Raw genomic sequence first — 23,188 nt, forward strand, 5'->3', positions numbered from 1 at the left:
ATAGAGTACGGGTACTTTTGTAAAACGTTAGCAGTTTTTATGCATTATTTCTTCTTAAACAAACTTTAGTTTTACAGACATGTCGAATAATAATTATTGACCTTGCCTGAATCATAGTGTTATGTGGCTGAAATATCTGGTAAATAACAGCACAACAGATTTACAGACTTTTCTTGTTTCTCTTCTTATGTGACAGAGCAATTCTTTACCCCAAAAATTCAGTGTGGCCTTTTGAAAGAATTGATACCGGTGTGGTCTGTAGTACCAGTGGTCATATCACAGTTATATTTTCCTTTATCCAGTACTTAATATAAAATAAATAAAATAAATAAAATAAATAAAATAAATAAAATAAATAAATAAAATAAAATAAAATAAAATAAAATAAAATAAAATAAAATAAAATAAAATAAAATAAAATAAAATAAAATAAAATAAAATAAAATAAAATAAAATAAATAAAAACATTCAGTATCTAGCCACTACAGACATAGGCACCTTATTGATGAGGGTCATGGCGTAGACAAGCAGCTCTGTGTCCACTCCGTCCTTCTCATGCAAAATCTCCATAGTATTGGACCATGGCTTGCATCCTGGAAATCAGTCCATCACAAATAAAAACATGAAATACTTTGTCTCTCTCGACGCAACCACCCCATATTATTTGTCAACCCGGGACAGGAATGAAATAGTAACAGTAACGTTCAGTAATGAACGAGAACAAGCTCCTCAGCAGCTGGTGCTGTGCTGGTGCTGTAATACCTCTCTTGGTGTCCACAGAGGTGATGGCTTCTATCAGCAGCGGGGTGTTGGACTCGGAGTACTCCACAAACACCAACAACAGCTTCAGAGTTGTTTTTACCACCAGACGGAACTAGAGAGGGGGGAATATAAAGAGAAACTCACACAGATACAGAAACAATACAAACCATGCATTTAATATGGTGAACATCATGTTGGAAACATGTTTTTCCTTCTGCTCGCATCATGATATATCTTTAAATCCTTTTTTATTAGGAGCTTCTAGACCGGACAGTGTGAATTCACATGATATAGATTTAGCAGTATGTGCAACAAGGAAATTCATATAGACCTTATTTATGTTTTGTGTATATGTATATCTTTAAATAATGTTGTCTCAATGATGATAAGATGGTTCAATGATGTTTCTCCAAGTTAATATTAGATAAAGATAGGGAGTGCATTTGTTGTAAATGTGTTACTATATGTCCATATTGAATATATATATCAAATGAAAAACTTTTTTTAGAAAATAACAATGCAACGAAACAATGCAATGTTTGGCTTTAGCCACTGTAATCAAACCTGATACTTTAACTGCAAAGCAGAAGAGTACCTTCACAAGCTTATGAAAATACCACCAGGCCAACAAAAGACACCACCAAGAAGTCAGGACACAGGATACAATCAGTAGCATATGTGTTTGTGTTTCCTGGTATAAACGCTAAAAATAAAGCATACAAACAATGAATGGCTAGCTCAGAGCCAATGACGGTCTGCGTGAGTGTGTGGTGTGTGTGAGTGTGTGTGTGTGTGTGTGTGTGTGTGTGTGTGTGTGTGTGTGTGTGTGTGTGTGTGTGTGTGTGTGTGTGTGTGTGTACATTGAGGTTGTTTTTTTGCTTAGCTATACCTTTGAGCCAACTAGAGTGTACAGCCACTGGATTGTCTCAGCATGCCCAATGACACCGTTCATCCCGTCTACATACAGCATGATCTGCCCCAGAGCTAAGAAAGAGGGAGGAGAGCGAAACAAAAAGTTAGAGGGACAGCACAAAAATAGAACAATGATTCAACACTTGCTGGAAAGAAACCAACCGCGCGTACCAAATGGCAACTGTGTGCAGCGGACAGGTCCATGTACAGTAGCTATAAATAACAGGGACTAAAAGTTTCCGTCCTAGTTACAGCTCAACCGGCTTACACGTTACTGGATAATAAACTAAAAATGTAATATTTGTACCTAAAACACTTAAGAACTTGTTGCTAACAGTTCTGGAAAATCCACACAAAACAATTGACTCAGAATGGAGACCAATGAGATGCCGGTCTACTCCAAAACCTGGAGCTTGGTTAGAAAGTTGAAGTGGAGATGTGAGAAGTGGACACTTAACCAAAATATTAAAAAAAAATTCTGTGGTGGATGGATGCAACTTTAATAGGTTACCTCATATGGGATATTGTATGTATTTGTATGTATTTGGACTCAATTTTGAAAATGTTTTACCTTATGAGCTTGCTGGCCTTAGCTAGTAATGCTAAAGTCTCTAGAAAACGTGTGAATGGTGGTATAAACGAAATACAATTGACATGATTAAATGTATTGAAAATACGCTCCCTTGGCTGCTTTATTTATAAATGATAAATGTGATGCACATTGCCAAGCCAACATTATTTCACTAGATAATACTAGGCAATACAAACTAGGCAACCAGCACCAGAAAGGAACAGAATACCAAGCAAGTTTTTTGGAAGAAGACCGACTGTTGGCTGACACAGACCACACAAATGTTTTGTTACTGTGCTATTATCACAGTCCTTATAATACGAATGGTTTGATATGATTGTCTTGAAGAAAATGGAGAACTCTCTGAAGAAAGAATCATGAATAAAAACCTGGATTGAGCAGGCAAATCCTGAGTCTTAATAAGTCAAATAATCAAAATCAAGCAGAAAATAGAAATGGTATGGACACAGTTTTCTTTTCAAGTCTCATTGGTATGGTGAGACATTTTCCATTCAACGTCAATAAAGTACTATTGTTAGAGTCTTTCAAACTGTCCAAGCATGTTAAACAGGTTTCTTCCGAGTCAAATGAAAGCCTGTTGAATAATAGTTTCTGTGAAGAGATAGAGCTCAGCTCACACACATCGAGAAGCAGAAAAGGAAGCAACAAGTGTGATTTCATCCATCTCAACCATGTATATGGACTCAAATTTGAAGGCTGAAGTTATATCTTCCCTTCTTGGACAAAATGTAACAACCTATGACCGGAAAAGATGCCAGACAAGAGCAAACATTTTGTCTGTCGATGACTTTCATCTCCACAACCTCATCGGGAATCAACTGGCTCAAGGGAAGGAATTTTGATTGATGGGTAAAAGTTTTTTGACCCTGTTTATGACTACGACTTCACTAATCTCTCTGACTCGGCTGTTTGCATGAGAGGTGATGAGCTTTACCAGCGCCCAAAAGGTTGGTACCGCATGGCCTTAAAGGTCAAAGGTATATATCCAGATGGAGACACCTGGTTGGGCACAGGTCGATGGAGGAGTCACTCTGTACCTGGAGAATGGCCTGTTTCCTACCATGGAACGAGCATAGAAGGAGCCAAAGGCATCATCAGGAGTCACTACACGACTGGAGACAGAGCCTTATATGGCAGAGGAATCTACTCAACACCAGACATACATGTTGCTGAGAGAGAAATCTATGCCAGGACCTTCAAATCGGTGACAAGAATCTTGTGGTTAATAAACATAAAGGAAATCAATATGTAATGATTTATTGTATAAAAGACATCTGATGATTTTAAACTACAACGACTTTTTTTGCACTTAACTTTACTCAATATATTTTCCATTTAACACCTGAAAATATGTTTGTTAATTGTTGATTCATTATTTATATGAATAAAGAGTTGTTAATTATCTTCCCTTCAGTGTTTTATTGGTGCTGGGTTTTTAGGGGATTTCTTACAGAGACCCTTGCAGGGTTTGAAACAGACAATTTAACCATTGGCTGTGCAACTCTACCAACTGCACAAAACAAAAAAGACTACACAGTCCTTTTAAAACAAATTATTTGATAGGATTTGAAGTGATAAATGGAGAACTTTCTGTCAAGAATAATGATTCAAAACAAAGACTGAGAAGGCTAATCTTGATACCTTATGACAGACCAAAAGCAGAAATTAGCAATGATATGAACACAGTATTCTTTTTAAGCCACAGTGTTGTTGTTCTCCACTGTATTTGAATACCTATGTTGAATACACTTCCTGTAAGTCACTTTGGATAAAAGTGTCTGCTAAATGACTGTAATGTAATGTAATGTAATGTATTTGCATTCTTAGTTTCATACAGGAATTGAAATATGATTTCCCCCTCACTCAGTGAGCCAGAAGCTCAGTATTTGTAAACACAGACTCTGCCGCACCCTGCCCTTCTTGATAAACAGCCAAGTTTCCCTTATAATATTAAGTCCACCTTGAACGTAAAAGTGAAAGTTACATGGTCTACTTATCTTTTCCACACAGAGACAGAGCTCAGCTCACACACAACCGGAACACGAAGAGAAGAGAAACTTTTTTCCTCCTCAACCATGTATATGGACTCAAATTTGAAGGCTGAAGTTATATCTTCCCTTCTTGGACAAAATGTAACAACCTATGACCGGAAAAGATGCCAGACAAGAGCAAACATTTTGTCTGTCGATGACTTTCATCTCCACAACCTCATCGGGAATCAACTGGCTCAAGGGAAGGAATTTTTCATTGATGGGGAAACGTTTTTGGACTCGGCGTATGACTGCGACTTCACTAATCTCTCTGACTCGGCTGTTTGCATGAGAGGTGATGAGCTCTACCAGCGCCCAAAAGGTTGGTACCGCATTGGCTTAAAGGTCAAAGGTATATATCCAGATGGAGACACCTGGTTGGGCACAGATGGATGGAGGAGTCACTCTGTACCTGGAGAATGGCCTGTTTCCTACCATGGAACGAGCATAGAAGGAGCCAAAGGCAACATCAGGAGTTACTACACGACTGGAGACAGAGCCTTATATGGCAGAGGAATCTACTCAACACCAGACATACATGTTGCTGAGAGAGAAATCTATGCCAGGACCTTCAAATCGGTGACAACTGGGAAGAGTTACAAAGTGATCCTTCAAAATCGTATCAATCCTGGGATGAGAGTGATTTGCCAACGGACTGATTACTGGCTCATTCCTGTTCACAGTGGAGCCTCTGCTGCCGAGGAGAAACAGATAGTGGAGTGCTCCATTCGACCTTACGGCATTCTGATTAAGGAATTAAATGACGACAAAAGCACTGACGACAAAAGCACTGACGATGAAAGCACTGACGACGAAAGCACTGACGACAAAAGCACTGACGATGAAAGCACTGACGACGAAAGCACTGACGACGAAAGCACTGACGACGAAAGCACTGACGACGAAAGCACTGACGATGAAAGCACTGACGATGAAAGCACTGGCGATGACGCTGGTTTCCTTGGTAGTATTATTAGTTAATTCTATTCTGCAGTTACTTCGATGTTTAACTAGTGCCAGAGCAAGTGTCTAATTGTCTGTAACTTTTAATGTCTATCCATTGTATATACCAATTTGAAAAGCTGTGTCCAAAATTGTTGAAATTAAAGATTGACGACACAAAGACATTATGAGTTTGTTGTTATATCACATGACAGAATACTTCTGTGATGAGGGCAGGGCTGATGGGAATACCTGTCAATAAACCGCACCCATTCAGTTCTGATGAAAAAGACCAACTGAGTTCTTGATTGTAAATTTGAGACTATACGAGTCCAAAATTGTTGGACCCATTCTGTTCTGACGAAAAAGTCTAACTAACTAACTAATTCTGATTGTTTAAAACTTCATGAATAACAACGGAAGATATGTTGTTTCCTAACTTTTACTTAAACGCTTTTTTGTACTGTTATAGAGAAACACATATATGAAACCAAGTTTTTTGATGCTTTAAGATTTACTAGCTATGATTAGAAAATATCTGCAGAATCTTGTGGTTAAGAAACGTAAAGGAAATCAATATCTAATGATTTATTGTATTTAAAGCATCTGATTATTTTAACACTACAACGACTTTTTTTGCACTTAACTTTACTCAATATAATTTCCATTTAACACCTGAAAATATGTTTGTTAATTGTTGATTCATTATTTACATGAATAAAGAGTTGTTAATTTTTAATTAAGTTGCACTTAACTTTACTCATAACAGTTTCCTTTATACACCTGAGAAACATGTTTGTTTATTGTTCATTAGTTACTCTATATAAATAAAGAGTTGTTAATACTCTTCCCTTCAGTGTGTTATTTGTGCTGGGCTTTTAGGGGATTTCCTACAGGGACTCTTAAAACTGAAAGTTTAAGCATCGGTCGTGCAACTTTGCCAACTGACAAAACAAAAAAGAACCACAGTCTTTATAATACAAATCGTTTTATACAATTTCGAGTGTAGATTGGATAACTCAGTAAAAAAATAATGAGGGCAAATCTTGAGTCCTTATGACAGACAAAAAGCAGAAAATAGAAATGATATGGATGCAGTTTTTTTCAAGCCTCAGTTATGCTGTTTTCCACTGTATTTTCTATTACAGAAATAATTAAGAGTAAATACTGAATGAGCTTTGAGCTCATTATATATATAAAAGTAGACTTTGCAGCTTTTCTCCCTTCATTATGTACAGCCAAGTTTGATCATAAGCCAAACCTTATAGCATTTATGTAATTATACTAAACTCTCATTTACATTTTTCACTAAAGTTAGAAAAGCAGAGAAGACTATAAAAATAACTTTCTGCTGTAGCTGCCATCTGTTGCTCTGTGTCAAAGCAGCACAGATTCTTTTAGGTTCAAACCATAATAAAAGTGAAAGGAAGTCACATTGTACCACATGTTGAAGAGAGAAAGTGCAGCTCACACACATTATGAACAACAGAGCAAAGTTGTTTTAATCCTCCTCAACCATGTATTTGAACTATAATTGGAAAACTGAAGTTTTTTACTTCTTGGACAAATCCTACAATTTAATGACCACACATGGGAAAACAGTAGACGGTTGAACATTATCATCAGGAAATAAGAACTGAACGACTCTATGAAGGAGGAATCTTCTCAACATCAGACATACATAGAAAAAGAGAAAAGACCTCAACAATGTTTTAAATACAGTATATTTCATATTAATGTCAGTGTTCATGCTTGTTATACTGTGTCTGAATATGATCATCAGAGAGTGAGAGAAACTATACCTCTTAATATGTAGTTCTGGTAGTTCTGGTCGGCTTCTGCTCCCACCTTGATGAGACACGTCAGACCTTCAGCCATCACAAACTCATGGACCAGATCTTTGTCATCCTGAAGTTAAACAGGGGGAGAGGGCATATAAGTAGTTAATACAATAAGCCCCTTACTGTAATTTGCATTCTCTTTTGTTACCACATGATGTCAGTAATGTGCAGGATTTGAACTTGTGATGACAGTAAATAAACCTTCAATCCACCACATGTTCAGGTCTGCTGACACACTCTAGATGTCAACAACAACAACGTGTTTCGCAATTTATTGATTTTGCTATATCATTTCACCTAACAAAAACTAAATTAGAAGGATGATGAAAGCACTTCAAGGAAGCTTTTTTTTTATTCGTTACTCATTTGCATTTTTTCTTGTGCCATTAAAGTGTGTGCAAATTGTATTCATGATACTTACAATAGCACGCAATTGCTGCAGTAATTCAAAGCTCTGCCACTGCTGTTTTGTTTCACATTCTCACTCCAATGTGTAAAATAACGTAGCTTGCTAAGCTGCTATTTTTTGGATGTGTAAGTGGCGGCCTTTCAATATTCGGCTGTTACATGCATAGTGTCTTTTCAAAATAAACGTCAGTCTTGACAGAAAGTTAGATTAATGCAACAAAACTACATAGTTTGTTTCGGAAAATAGCATGTTGACGACTCACGTGACTAGCTTTTTGCTAACGAGTAACCTGACTAGTGACTCACATAAGTCCTAAAAAGACTAAAACACTAATGACTCTACATCAGTCAAAATGCAAGTCCCCACAACGTAGATCATTATATTTTAGCGTGAAGGCTAGGTCCAGGCAAGCAGCAGTGGGGTTAGGTTAAGTCTCCTGGAAATGAATAGAAGTCGATGTAATGTCCTCTAATGTGATGGAAACATGATTGTGTCTGTGTCTGTGTGTGTGTGTGTGTGTGTGTGTGTGTGTGTGTGTGTGTGTGTGTGTGTGTGTGTGTGTGTGTGTGTGTGTGTGTGTGTGCTCCAGAAAAAGCACTTGGTGTTTTAGGAGGCTGACTCCTCTCATCTTAAAATAAAGAGTCACACAAAAACAAATGCAAACACCCACACACACACACAGACCTACACACACAGGGAGAAAAACGCCACGTTGATGGAGATCCCTGTCATCACGGTGGCCACAATAACCAACTGTATTCTGCAACAACAAACTGACAGTAATTGCATGTGAAATATGCGTGTGTTACCTGAAAAATTTGCTTTAGAGAGAACAGTGCTCTTCTCAAGTCACGTCCATTGGAGTTATACAGCCTTTCTGGAGAGAGAGAAAGAGACAAAGGAGTGGTTAATATTCTTAAATTACGAAAAAAAAAAAGGAGCAAGGCTTAGTAGAGAAAAAAGCTCACACAAAATGTCAAAAACGATTTAACAAAAAGGTTCGACCTGACTTTATAAGCGAGCTTTGTTTTGCCACAATCTTTTTGTATTGTTCATACACCGCTGCACCTTTCATCTCTCACCAATCCTCATGTTTTTCATGGCTAGATCAATAAAACTTGGAAGTAAAATGAGTCTCAGCTGTGCTAAAGTTGCACAATGGTTTGATATGCAGAAGAACGCCGATGAAGTCGATGGAACCAATCACACCGCTTGGCTCTGACCACCTGAGGTAAGCACTTCATCACACACTTTCACTGCGTCCTCAGAGCAACACGTGCGTGATCTCTCTCTCTCTCTCTCTCTCTCTCACACACACACACACAAATGCACCCACACGCACACACGTTGCAGTGGTGATTAGAGCTGCATTGGAATGTTAATGAGCTGCTGGCCGGGCTTCAACGGTGAGGTATTCAGGTCACAACACAGAAAGCACTCAGAACAATCGACTATACGAGCTCTCATACCATCACGCTGATATTCAAACTTATTACTATTATCCTTGAACACACATAGATCACTGCTATCATATTACAGACTTAAAATGGCATAAATTGTGACCCTGTTAACTGAACTTAGTGTTTTTGTATTTCCTCGAGGGGTAGGCAACCTTAGGCCCATTTACCACCATCACCATGCGATATCTGAACCAATGGCACACTAGATATAAGATTTCTGAAGTTTTTTTAAATGTTAAAATGTCCTCTTATCCGCACGCCGAATTACAGCTTTCACAGCCATTGCCAGCTGCGCGGCCTGTTATTTAATAGTTTGATACTCTACCTCTGATTGGCTGGTACCCGTTTCCTTCTTAGCAGGATTTGTTAAGTTGATCGCTGATTAACAAAAATTGGTGGACGGTTGGTAGGGTTAAAGATTTCACCTCAGATGTGGATGTTTTCATAATGATTGCAACATTCTTGTACAGAGCACTCATATAATTACACTATGGAAGAGAAATGTTGCTATTCCAATATGGAAGGAATAAGATCAACAGGAGATTTAAATTGTAATGTGATCACATGATTAAACTTAATATTTACCTTAATGTTGAAATGGGACATTGATTAACAAGACAATTAAAAAAGAGCACTTCAAAAAAAAAATGTAGCCGACCCCAGTCCTATATTACAATCATCCTTTTTTAAATTTGAGGTTGATTATATATTTCTGGTAATCAATGCATTCTTAATACTTTATCATGTTCTATAGTATGAATTTTTTTAAACTATTACAGTCATCATATTTCTCCTATTTTCAAATAGTCAAGGTTGTATTTTGATGTTGATATTTTATCTGAAATTATCTTTTTGTTAACAAAATGTATTCCTTACCACAAGTTCCAATTTCCATCCCCCCTGTATATACAAGACATTTTATTTGTATATTTGCATTTGCATACATTATACTACACAGTACTACAGAACAATTTACTATAAAGTGTGCTCTGCATTAAGCTCAAAGTCTGTTCAGTCCGACTGTTCATACTGTCCATTTGTGTATGAACATTTGTGCATTCTGCTGTGTGTCAGCAGGGGGTTTGTGAATATGCGTGTGTAAATCCAGAGTTTGCATGTTGATGACAAATCCTTCAGTCCATAAGGACGGGGGTTAAAAGCGTACGAAGGTAAGGGCCTGCTGTCTGGAGCTCAGTGGAAACCGTTGCTAAGCTAGACAAGGCTAACCCAAGGACAGGGTCAAAATCATTATCATTCCGCACACAGACGAAGAATTACAGGCCTGTCTGTCTCTCCATCTGCAGGAACCTTTCTGTGAGATCAGCAGCGGCATTCATGAAATACATCTGTGATAGTCTACGGCAGAGATAATGAAATCATCCAAATCATTAGTGCAGAGAGGCAACTGGCAATGATTCTCCATGTGTTAGAGCTAAGAAGTGACTCCAAACTCGCCAAAATAAAGCAAAGATTATGGTATGAGGGAAAGAGAGGAAATAACATTTAAACATTAGCATGAAATAAGTGGTAAAAGAGAAGGGAATAGAAGGACAAGACAACACAGAGCAGAAAAGAAAAGAAAAGAGAGGAAAGGAAAGAGGTGAACACTGAGTAGAAACCAGGGTCTGATTTGAGGAAAGAAAGCCAATTGCTTCTGGGTAATCAAGGCAGAGAAGATAAATGAGAGAGCCAAAGACGTGGAATTCCCCTTCCAAAAATACACAAACTACATTTGTGTCTCTGCCATGCCTTGAGTCAAATGTTGTTTTTTAACCTTCTCTGAGTTAGTCCAGCTGATTAGTTTAGGGATGCACCAATTCTTTTGTTGTTTGTTGTTTGTGTACAATTTAATATTTTAATATTATAACAAGTGAGTAATGTTATATCTATTTATGTAATTGTTAAATTGTGTTTTACAAGGTTAGGAGAGCACTAAAAATCCTTGACAAAAAAATCATCACTGCCCAATATTACAAAAATATAACTTGTTCATTTGGGAAAACATGATTAAATATGTGAATGTCTGTCTCATTACAAGATCATATATGGCTTGATCTCTCCTCCGCTCAGACAGTTTGTTACCACAAGAACAACTGCATATCGGCTCACAAGAGGTGCAGTAAGAGGAGATTGCCTTATCCCACTCAGGAAAAGTGCTTTTAGTCAGTCTGCATTCTCTGTGAAAGCTGCACTAGAATGGAACTCCATCCAAGTGATCATTAGTCAACGGGACACATACAGTTAATTTAAAGCTAATTTAAAGATATGGTTATTTAGTACCCATATCTGTCATCACTATACATAACTGCGCCTTACTTCCTCAATATGTCTGTGCTGACTTTCCCCCAGTCTGTCTGCTGCCACCTGTCTGTCTGTCTTGATATTGCCCGTCGACACTCATCTACCTGCAAGCGTGTCTTTTATTGTTGTTTAGCCCTGTCAGACTGAAATGACACTACCCTTACATACTCTGCATGCTTTTTTATGTATTCTGCTTCTGATATATGTTTTTAGTGTCTAGAGATGCAAGATAATCTAGTTTTTAGTCCAAGTTCTATTTAACATAAAAAAATTAAATATATTGAAGTCAAGCATGATGTTTCCTTACATTTAAAGAATAAATCCACAATTACGTCTATAGCTTATTAACTAAACACTGGTATTGGATTGGTACTCAGTATCGGTATCTCTGTGATCGAACACAGTGTTTGAGTGTTTGTGCCAAACCCAACCGACTTCACATTTACTGTCAGGTATTTCTCCTGTGACAGAGCTCATTTTGGCATAATCACAACCTGCTTCACGGAGAAGAGCTTGTCCAAATCACACTCTCTCTTTAAAATACAAAAAACACAGAACCCCTCAAAAAAACAATAAATTTCAATAATTAATCAGTTCAGTTGATTATTAGCCAAATCTGTATACGTGACCTGTAATTTGGTTTATTGCTATTTTTGGAGGAGACCAACGATAAGTGGCAGGTGCAATGACCTCATTTGATAATTCACAACAGACTCCAAATCGTGGCTCAGACATAACTCCTCTCTTCTAATGGCCAGTTCAGTCTGGACTTCCACGTTTTCGTTTCTGTAGGTTTCCCTGGAAATCAAGTGGCCACTCAATGACGCAGGGGACACTTCGCCTGGCCCTTGACGGTCGACGGTTGCTTCAGTCGCTCATGTGTTTTGTTCATGTTCTTCATCAAGCCATGAGCGAAGCTGTCAGGGTAACCTTTACCAGAATGTCTGTTGTCCGTCAGGAGCATGTCAGCAGCAGCGATAAAACTCAGACTTGGCTTGATTCATTCTGGTGATGCAGTTCTTGCGAATAGGTGGGCATTATAATTAGCTAGAGTGTACAGGGACAACAACCAGCAATGTAAATAAACACACAGCCGATTAAATACTAAATACATTTTTGGGATTTCTATAATTCTAATTCTTTCCTATAAGGCAAAAGTTGAATTCTGATTCCTATTCTTCTCTTCTTACTTCTCTGCAACATCTTTATATCCTGACAATAAAAAACCTTTCCAAACCATTTCCTGTGCAACAATTTCTTTAATAAAATGGACTAAGGGAAATACTATTTTAGTATATAAAGCCTCTCATCCTTGCACCGTATACTTCTCTGGCAGACACATACGAGCCAATCACAAAATATGGGCGGGATATATTAATGTATTAGTTATATGGCTTCATATCTGTTTACTTTTGCTCAAAATGAAAGAGTCACCGCTGCATGTACTCATTAAGGACCCGCTATGTGCAGGCTAATAATGGGGTGTTCATACATGACTGTGATATATCACCCAGCTGGATACAGATGGTGTACAGTATGCAGTAAGCTGTTGGACAACAGAGGTCGAACACAACCACACTGATTTTTATGTTAGAGCTAACCATATCCACAGTCATTTAATATAGCAATGAATAACAAAAAAAAATTTGTGAGACAAGTGATAAAATCCGCCAGACGGTTGAGGTCATTTAATATCTTTCCAAATAAAATCCCCTTCTTTCACAGTATGTCTTCAATCAAATGTCTTTATTTTTCTTGATTCTAACAAACTGCCTGAGTTCTTCACAGTTTTATCTGACATAATCATCCAATAGTTCATTTGTTAAACTTATTTATGTTTATATGTTTATTTTGGGAGTGTGCAGTCTCACAGTCATGCCAGCATTGATGTTGTCACGGCGATACCCTGTAATCACCTGATAGTTGCTAACAAAGTCATGTCAATATAATTACCCTTCTGCTCCAGAGCAAACAGAATTTGACATGGTAAATAATTGATGAGCCATTTTCCCATTGGCACAGTTTTGGGCACCAGCTGTCTTAACACTGCCTGTCGGGAGTGATGGTGTATTCAAATTGGAAATAACTCAAACAAATGATTCTCACCTTCAACCTCTGGGTAAAACAGCTTGGCCTAAAAACACAGACTCGGTATTCTCTAGAGGGAGACTGAAATAGCAGCACAACACAAACCAGGAAGATAACACATCTTAATTAGATGCCCTCCACTGTTCTAAGAGGAAGAGGAGTAGATGTGGGAATATCTGAAGAAGGAAGGAGAGGAAAACTGCAAAAGTAAGGTTTTTAAAGGGAGGATTTGCCTCTCCCCATGTCTCTTGCTGGTCATTCTCCTTTTTTTCCTGGCCCTAAATTTTATTATTGTCACAAGAAAAAGCTGAAACACTCACTTGGATGTGTCATTGTGGTTTGTGCGTGTGCGAACTTGCACTTGTGTGACCACGTGCACAAAGCCCATGTGTAAGCCAGTGCCTGTGTTCGCTGAGTGCGGACAGACAGATGAAGGAAAGACAGAAAGGCACATTTCATTTATAGGTTCGCTTGGAGTTTTACTGTTTTGTTTTGGAGGACTCGGAGTTCTTGTGCACACTGTTTCACCATGACCTCACACGCACTGCAATATGTCAGCCTTAACGAGTCATTTAGTCCCAAATTCCATTTTAACATTTTTAATTTTCTTTTAGCGGGGGAAAAGTCTGCCAGCAGAATGAGGTATTTCAACTGCAATCTAAATTGATTTAAACTAAACTCTTGGTTCACATGCATTTAATGATGTTTAAAAAAAAAACAGACAACCTATAATCTGAACACAAAGTGTTTCTGCAACTGCCTAGACACAAAAAAGAGGTACTTGTGGCACAATAACTAAAACCACTAACTGATGTAGCCGATCTATTGACCAGGTATGCTAAACCATTACCACATTGACTGCTTTGAACACTTGCAAATAACTACACTGTTATCTTCATTAAACACATCATTAAAAACTAAGAACCTGTGTGTGCTGTTTGCTAAACACCGTCACTGAAATGCCACACTCAATTATCAATCCCCTGCACCCAGAATGAACCTGTGAAAAAAACAGTCTAAGTTAGATCACTTAGAAATCTGAGCTTGAACACCATAAATAGGATTCACAAGAGAGAGAGAGAGTTGGTTGCATAAGACTGTATTTTGTTAACAGTCCAATACAGTAACTATGTTCCTGTCATCTTCAGTTCAAGTAACTATGTCTGATACTGTTAAAGGGAAAGTAGTATTGAGAGATAAAGTAATTTGTTTGTTTCCCCATTGCATTTGTGTTCATAGTCTATATTTACAGCATGCTACAAATGAAAATACCAAAGACTAGATACTTGTGTTTTGTACTTAGCAATTCAGTGTGCTGCTGGAGTGTGGATGGAGCTTTTTATTTGTTTTTTAATTGAGGTTTGATACAATTTTGATACACTTTTAGAGAATTAAGTGTTTGGTTTTGCAAGATAAGACTGATAAGATGTGTAAGCTGTATTGTATTGTGAGCATGTTCTTAGTGTATGTGTGTAGAGTCTCGGCATGTAGGGCCCTAGATCAGACAATGTGATTTAGCAATTGCAAAAACAGTAACAGCCTATCTCAGTGTGCCAGACTAATTTATAGTTTTATTGAAGGAAAGACATGGAGACTGGAGTGCAGTTATTGTTTGAGCTTGGTTTACATTTTCATTGGGTTTATCACATGCTTAACACCAATTGAGGACCCAACAGATATGAAAATATGTCACCATGTTTAATATGATCTAATTCTCCTGTTTGTTTATAATTCCTTTGACTTCAAATCCCTCCGGAAAAATATAATTCATAGGCGAAAATATGGGTTAAAGGGCCTGGTATACAACTTTATATCGTACAAATAAACTACCATATGCATTTGTTTCAGAGTGCATGTGTACGTGGGAGTGTCCTCTACTGTGAAACAGGGATTCCCCAAGTGCTGAGGCTGTCTGCTAAAACGTTCAGGACTGATCAGATGCCTCCTTCCCCTCCTTCCATAATGAGATTAGTGCTGTGACCCTTCAGCTTTGACTAATCCCTCAACATTTACTGCACCATCTACACATCTCCAAACAGAAAAACACACAGGCCAGCTCAGGCTACACTAGTCCTAATCCGCAGCAATTATACTCAAAACCCCTGGTACTTAGTTTTTTTTTGCAAGATCTTGCATTTGTTGCGTTGCAGTAATTCTGCTTAGTTGGCCAATGCAAAGGGCAGCATCAGTCTACTACTACTATGCTTAATTCTTAGATTAAACAATGGCAGCCAATCTCAACAGATGTTTCTTAAAGTAAACCTGGTCCCAAAAACAGTGGTGTGAAGGTGAGATTCTGCAGGCCGACAAGAAAAAAATGCAAGGACAAACCAAGAGAATCATAAGAATCTGTTTGGCATTCAGAATATGAGCTTCTCAAAGTCATCTAAAAGCATTACAGGTCTCTATTTGTGCCTCTTTTGGTTATAGGCCCATAACTTTACTGATTTGGTTCACCCTCACCACTCTCATAGCGTTGGTTTTGCTGAGTATTTTCTCATTTAATTAAGAACTTAAGTGCAAAATAATCAGATTTTCAGAGAAATTTGAGTTTGAGTATGCGCTTGTTATCATCAATTTGGACAAAGTAATTGTGTCATCACGATATCTCAATATATGATTTCATCACAATACGACTCCATTGAAAGGCGATAAAATCATATTCGATTATCACCGGGCCCTAAATAAAAGCAACAGCGTATTGCACATACGTTAATGAGTTAGCCAGAGACACAACTAATGAAATAAATGCTAATGTTGCTCTGGATCTACTGCATGTGCAACGAGGGAACTATTTGCCAACAAGTTCTCCATATCAACATGAAAGGTGATATGTCAATGTCGGGTTTATAGCTTGTTGCCACTGCTCCCAAACGGTCAAACATGTTTTATTGATGGTTTAAATAAACCACCAAAAATAAACTGACACACATTAACATTTATAAATGAACTGAAATAGAAAATAATAATAAAGTAGCCGTTGCAAAAGAATCTTAAGATGCAGTTCCTCTCATGGACAACTAGATGCTAGCTCCAAGTACAAATGAATCCCAGCTTCTCTCTGGAAAAATAAAGTCAGTTCATTTCTGCAGAGGAAGTCGGAGACTCAACAACTTGATGTTACAGATGCTGAACTCATGTTGTCCAACTGTCTTTGGAGAGATCCATTAGAACCGTCTGCTTTATCATTTTCCTCTTCTAATTATTTTTCCAGCCATTGCTTAAAAAAATTGAGCCTAATTACTGTAAAAACGTTGAGCATTGATGAATACGCAATCCAATGCAATCACCATAATAACAGATCGAAAGATGCAACACCCAAACAGTATATACCTAAACCTCATCAGAGGAATTATTTAAGTGTAACACATCTTTACTGGGTCATAGGATATTTACAGATAAGCACGCACTGAGGTCAACCAAGGGTAATATTTTTCAGGACGGTACAACTGTCTATGGGTCAGGCAGGAGAGGGGCGGATCACAGCTGGTGGTCTTGCATTTAAGCCCAGTTATAACTGCTGAGGGATTTCATTGCACCCCTCTAAAAAAACCTCCACACGGCTGTCTGGGCCAATCAGTCAGTTGGCTTTCAGACTAGGTCTTCAGTGGGAACTAAAATAAAGAAGTGAGAGGAGCATGAGGTGTATGGCACGCTGGAGAGCTTGATTTAATCCCAGGAAGTCTTTACCTCTCTGTGCTGGTCTCATGCTAAATATAGTTGGGTTGGGTGTCTAACATACTGTAACATACGTGCTGGGTTCAAACTTTGTTCAGGTCATGCAGTGCACTGTGTGCGCGTGATGCCCTGTAGCTGCATACTCAGTCAAGGAAAAATAAAAGTTAACTCGATGATACGATTCTGGTTATTGCCAATGCAGTTTTACCCCAGCCAGGAATTTGTTATAAACAACTAGTACACATTGGAAACAAGGATATTTCCCACAACTGCCAGATTTTTTTCTTTACATGTTTACAGACAACTTGATGAAAAATGTAATGACGCCTTGATATTGAGTTTGAAATATTTCTCTGTAAGGGTTAGCATTTTGTTTTAGTACCCATGTGCAAATATATGCACATATGTGTGGATCGGCATGTCCATTAATCTGTCATTAGAAGAACAAATACTCCATCAATCTGTCATAATCGAAAATAGTTTGGACAATAACGCATGATTTGAGTCTCATGTCAAGTGAAGTGAAAAGGAAAAGTTGGCAGGCAGCAAAGGCCAGACTGCTGAGGATAACTCAGTTATTTTGTGACTGTCTATTTTTTGTCTGTTGGTCTTGGCCTACAGTTTGAGTACAGGAGGCTTCTGATCGTACCGATGACGATAGCGGCCCCATGAACTCAGTGTGTGTGTGTGTGAGAGAGACGAAAAGAGAGGGAGAGTGAGACCTCCAAGGCTTCACTGAAGGATTCATGAGATTTAAAGAGTGGCAACGGACCTAGACAGAAATTACACTCGGCTCAGCAATGACCGCACACACATACACACAAGCATGTACTCACATCCCCAGGCAGATACAGTACAACAACATTTGGGAGTACATGAAAACAAACTTTTATACGATTCCCATAAATCCACCCCTGTGGAAACAAATGGCTGCTATATTTTATAGTGACACACACTGACATACAGAACATACAACATACCTACATACACACTTTCATATATAGACACACACATGCAGTCAAACATCTCCAGACTGTAACCTTGAACCCTGATGAAGGACATCAGCTGTGAAAGAATCTCAGAAGCAGATGTGTTCAGGAAGGAAACTTACTGCCACATAAACACATGCGAACACATAAAAATACACGCAGGCTCGCAATCACAGTATGTCTCGACATACTCCAAGACAAGAACGTGCACTGTGCCCTTCATATGCCCCTGGCACTTCTGAATTAGTCGACATACAAACACACACAGGAATAGTTACCCACAACACAAACACAAATATACCCAGCTTTTCTTACAGGCATCTAATGATACCACGGTGATGACAGGCCTGAGCCCGACAGGCAGCTACCGTACTGCTCTATATTCACACACAGACTACCTTAGTTACTGTAGTACTGTATCCACAGGGAGTGATGAGTCATTATATACTCACATCAACATTTTTAAATATTGTATGGTCATGGTCACACAGGAAAAATTAACATTGGCAAATATTTGCCTCCCGTTCACTTCCATTTTGTGCGAACAAAAGGGAGAAAACATACCTCACGTGGAGTTAAACTAAATTGGTTTCCCCAATCGTCACTGACCACATTCAGCACACATATATCGCCTTAGAGTTGATTGACACTAGCCTGCAGGTAAGCAGCGGATAGCTTAGCTTAGCATAAATACTGGAAACAGAATGAACTGGCTAGCTTGGCTCTGTCCAAAGGTCACTAAAACACCTACCAGCGCATCTAAAGCTCATTAAATAGCACCTTATATTTCCCCTATTCCACCACCAAACACGGGCTCCAGGAAAGTATTTAAAAGTGTTTACAGACACAAGTTAATTAATGAGAATAATGTCTAACTATTCCTTTAACTTCTGATGAAAAAAAGCTGTCAGTCTTTTGAATGATCAAAACCATTGAATATGGTATTGGTTTAAAATTTTATTACACTTAATTTCATCCAATTGTTGCATGCAGATGATAGAGTGTGAAGGGGTTGCTCTGTTTGACCTGATTATTTGCAGCGTGCAGTCAGACGAAAGAGCTGATTGTGGGAAATTGTGTGGTGTTCAATCCCACATACAAGCGTGCACATGTGAAACAAGCCTGCATTGTTTTCCCTCACCCGTTGCCATTCTGTCTCACTCACTCCCTTTCTCTCTCCCTTTCTCTCTCACGCTTGATGCTGATGTCAGTGTTAATTGACTGAAAACACTGGGCAATGTGCAATGACAGAAATAAGACTGAAAAAATGACAGGGAAGCAGAGAGATTAATACATTTTTGAGGTCAAATTTGAACTGATGACTATGTATATATGTATGATCATGTCAACGTAGTTTAAGTGTCTAAACTGCTCTTTGGCAGTGTTTTTGATGGTGTGTCACCCAAATCAATTGGCTGGATTGAGTATATAGAAAAGTGGAGCGTGACAAAGAAGAGAGAGGAAGACAAACATAAAAGAGTGAGTGAGAAAGGCAAACACAGTAGAAACAGACAGAGAAACCGGAGTAAGACTAACAGCAGCAAGAGCGTATAAACAGAGAGGATATTGGAGGATATGTGCTGCTTGCTGAGTGGATTAGCTCAGTGAAATCTTGCTCTGACTCATACCACACTTGCCTGTTATTATACTCCTTCCTTGCTTGTGTGTGTGTTTATTTCTGTGCTTGACCCTAATCCAGCAGGTGTGATGACATCTGACAAAAGCTATAAGGGAGTTCTGGCATTGTAAAGGATATTTGCCAGAAGAGAATGTACCACTACCACTTTTTTGGGACTATATTCTGCATGCTGGCTCTTTAACCGTGTGTGTGTGTGTGTGTGTGTGTGTGTGTGTGTGTGTGTGTGTGTGTGTGTGTGTGTGTGTGTGTGTGTGTGTGTGTGTGTGTGTGTGTGTGTGTGTGGGCTGCGTGTGTGTGGTTGGGGTGGGTGTGGGTGTGGGTGTAGGGTAAAGACTTGGTTATAGGTTAGGGTAAGGGTTAGTATTAGGAAAATAGCAGCTATGATTAGGGTTTGGATAGTCTATGAATAGTCTTCAGAAAATGAATTAAAGTCAATATAATGTCTCCGAAAGTCATGAAAACACAACTGTCTGTGTGTAGGGTATGTTTTCATGACTTGTGGGGACTCTCCTTCTTCAGGAGTGGGGTCAATTGCAAGTCCCCACAACGTAAATCAGTACATCTTCGTGTGATAACTTGGTACGAGGTAAGGGCAAGGTAATGGTGGGTCCAGGTTAGGTTTAGGGTAATGATTAGGATAAAACAAGTATGGGTTAAGTCATGAAAACATGTGTGTGTGTGTGTGTGTGTGTGTGTGTGTGTGTGTGTGTGTGTGTGTGTGTGTGTGTGTGTGTGTGTGTGTGTGTGTGTGTGTGTGTGTGTGTGTGTGTGTGTGTGTGTGTTTGAGCATGTTTTATGACTTGTGGGGACAAAAATCTGTCCAGACAGTCACATTGTGGGGACCCCCCTTTACTTGGGGGACCAAATGCAGGTCCCCATAACATGAATCATTAGATGTTAGGATAGAGAATTGGATTTAGGTGAAAGTAAAATAAGGTAAGATAAGATACACTGTATAAAACTGCGGGAAGCATTTGTTTATGTTGGACTTATACAAGAGCATGATTTGCAATGATTATGGCTTACACGTTTTTTTTTATTTACTGGGGTTAGATGTAAAAAAAAAAACTTGTCAGTAGAGCCAAATTATTCTCTAAATCAATCTGCCAAAGCAATATTCCCTGAGTTTTCTAGACTGGAGTCTGGAACCCTAAAATAGCAGACTTATAACTTATTAAACAAATTGTATCACCATGGCAAAGTTTTCTCTCTTTCCCTACTCTCCTCACCTGTAAGTCAGCAGACCGCAGAGCTATGACATAACTTGTGGAGCTGCTGGCCAGCTGCTGCTGCTCTGTCTGGCAGGTGCATTTCCTCCTTGCTTTGTTTTTCCCTTGTGTTTTCTTCCCTAAGTGATTTACCATTTCCCTGGAAATCATCCCTCTCCCCGTCTCTCTACACACATCCCCTAAACCCATCATCTCTGAAACCCCACGGCTGGATGAGATGCCAAGCCCGCAGATTCTCCAGCATGTGTTCTGGATGTTTAGCTTGTGGTTATTGTAATGTTTTATTGCATTATGTAATAGCTTTAAATGATTAAAACAGACCTGCCAAAGGTTTATGCAGGCACACTCAGCTGCATATATGAACAAACCCAGACATAACACTCAGACGCATACAAAGCCAAAGACACACATGCACATATGCAATATATTTCTTCCAGTAAGAGCGCTGAGGGTTGGGAGAGAAAACCCCAAACAGCAGCTTGCACAACAGTTGGGCTGCTCGTGTTTGTCAGCATAGTGCCCAGGGAAAACCCCGCCACATCCACAGAAAGCAGAAAAAAGCAACACACAGACCGGATCCATCACACCAAAGAAACTGATCACAACAGACACACAGCTGCAAACTATACAACTGGATTACACAGCAAAAAACATTAAAGTTGTAAATAATCACATTGAAGATTTACTGCATGATATAAACTTGACTGCTGCGTGTAAGCAGTGCAATGTGCACGCTATTTATTTCTGTCTGCTTATTGGTTACTGCAACAGAGGACATTAAACTTTCTTGAGATAAGGGGACCCCTTCACCGACCTGACTGTAAGAAAGCAAGCCGGCAAGTTATTTAAAGTTAGAGACAGTCTGAAGAGTGTTACTGCAGTAGGAACTGAGAACAGCTGCAGGATAGATGCCTGTTACAGGATTTTCTACAGCAGCTACTGCTGTAAAGTTGTCCCACGACTTCCACTGCTCCACACCTCCATCCCTAATGCCCCAGCAGCCCAAAGCAGTAACTAAGGCATGACTCATGTGGGCCCAATGCTATCAATCGCTCCTCAGGGTCTCAGCTGCTGATGAGGGGAAACTATTTGAGTGATTTTCTCTTTCCTTCTTTCTCTCTGTGAAACACCGATGAAAAGCTAGCAGCGTGTTTTGTATTCTGAATGCAAAACTACTGATTTCAGGTGATGACGAGATAGTGCAAACAATGTACGGACACATAAACACAGATTTGCACGAAGATTTTACGGCTATGCACAGATAAAACCGATTGAGTGACAGGTCTAAACTTGTCAAAGAGCATGCAAACTATTGGTAAGCGCAGCAAAATATCCTTGTTGACTCACACACGTGCACACAGAGAGATCATAAGGCACAATTTCTTGAGCCAAAGCCACGTGTTTAAAGAGAACAAAGAGTCACAAACCGTATGTGAAGCTGAGCAGAGTAAATATAGATGTACAGATCAGAGGGAGCAGGCCAGGAAAAGAATGAGGTTGCAGAGGTTAAACAACAGAAATGGTGTGTGTTTGAATGAAACCAGTCAGGAGATGGAGAGGAGAAATTGAGACAAATGGACAATGTGGAGCAAAGCAGATTAATAGAGGATGAAGGAGAAATGAAGCCAGATTGAAAAGTAGTTAGAGCATGTTGGCTAAGGTTAGCACAGATATTAGAGTGCAGCGTGTCAGCAAAACCATTTAATATGTCTGGTGTTTTACAACTGCACAGCCACAGATGTCCTATACCACAGCCCCATCCCAGCTTACCCATTACCAAGCTTTATCTCCCTGTCACACCATGCCATTACCAGGCCTTATCTCCCACAGCGGGGGGGACACCAACACAGTAAATCACTGTTGGAACCAGCTGCAGTCATCTCTTTCTGCAGCATCTCAAAGCCAGATTGCTGTCACTACCACCGCACCCCCCTCGGTAAAGCAAAACTGAATAGTGACTACTGCTTTTTCAACAGAGACCACCATGTCAGTAAGCTCATATTTACAGAGATTTTTCCTGATGCCACCAAATCCTCAAAACATCTCTTTAAAGTGTATAAATACAGTAACTATAAACCTCTGATTTTGTATGGTGGCCTATTATTACTTTTGTGTGCTATCAAAGCAGAATAAAAACATACAACTGGAACTTAGACAGGAAAAGACAGACAGATGCAACACAATCTTTGACTCCGTTCTTGACAAGCTGCTAATTTGCTATGTAACAGCTCAACCACAGAAAATCAAAGCAAGTCAACCTTCACTACACCTCAACCTCCGGCCCCCCCCTCTCTTTTACATTACTGTGGGGGGTGA

General features: G+C 39.1%; 1 protein-coding gene across 1 annotated transcript in view; it reads right to left on the reverse strand.

The window, feature by feature from the left end:
* LOC129097166 (FH1/FH2 domain-containing protein 3-like) overlaps window positions 1–23,188 on the reverse strand; it is a 58,100-nt gene that overhangs the window by 20,985 nt on the left and 13,927 nt on the right. Inside the window, 5 exon segments of the mRNA XM_054605918.1 lie at window positions 499–593; window positions 763–874; window positions 1,652–1,746; window positions 7,041–7,146; window positions 8,298–8,365. Coding sequence (XP_054461893.1) covers window positions 499–593; window positions 763–874; window positions 1,652–1,746; window positions 7,041–7,146; window positions 8,298–8,365 — 476 coding nt within the window.

This window comes from Anoplopoma fimbria, chromosome 10, assembly GCF_027596085.1.
Source record: "Anoplopoma fimbria isolate UVic2021 breed Golden Eagle Sablefish chromosome 10, Afim_UVic_2022, whole genome shotgun sequence".
In the NCBI taxonomy this organism is placed as follows: domain Eukaryota; kingdom Metazoa; phylum Chordata; class Actinopteri; order Perciformes; family Anoplopomatidae; genus Anoplopoma; species Anoplopoma fimbria.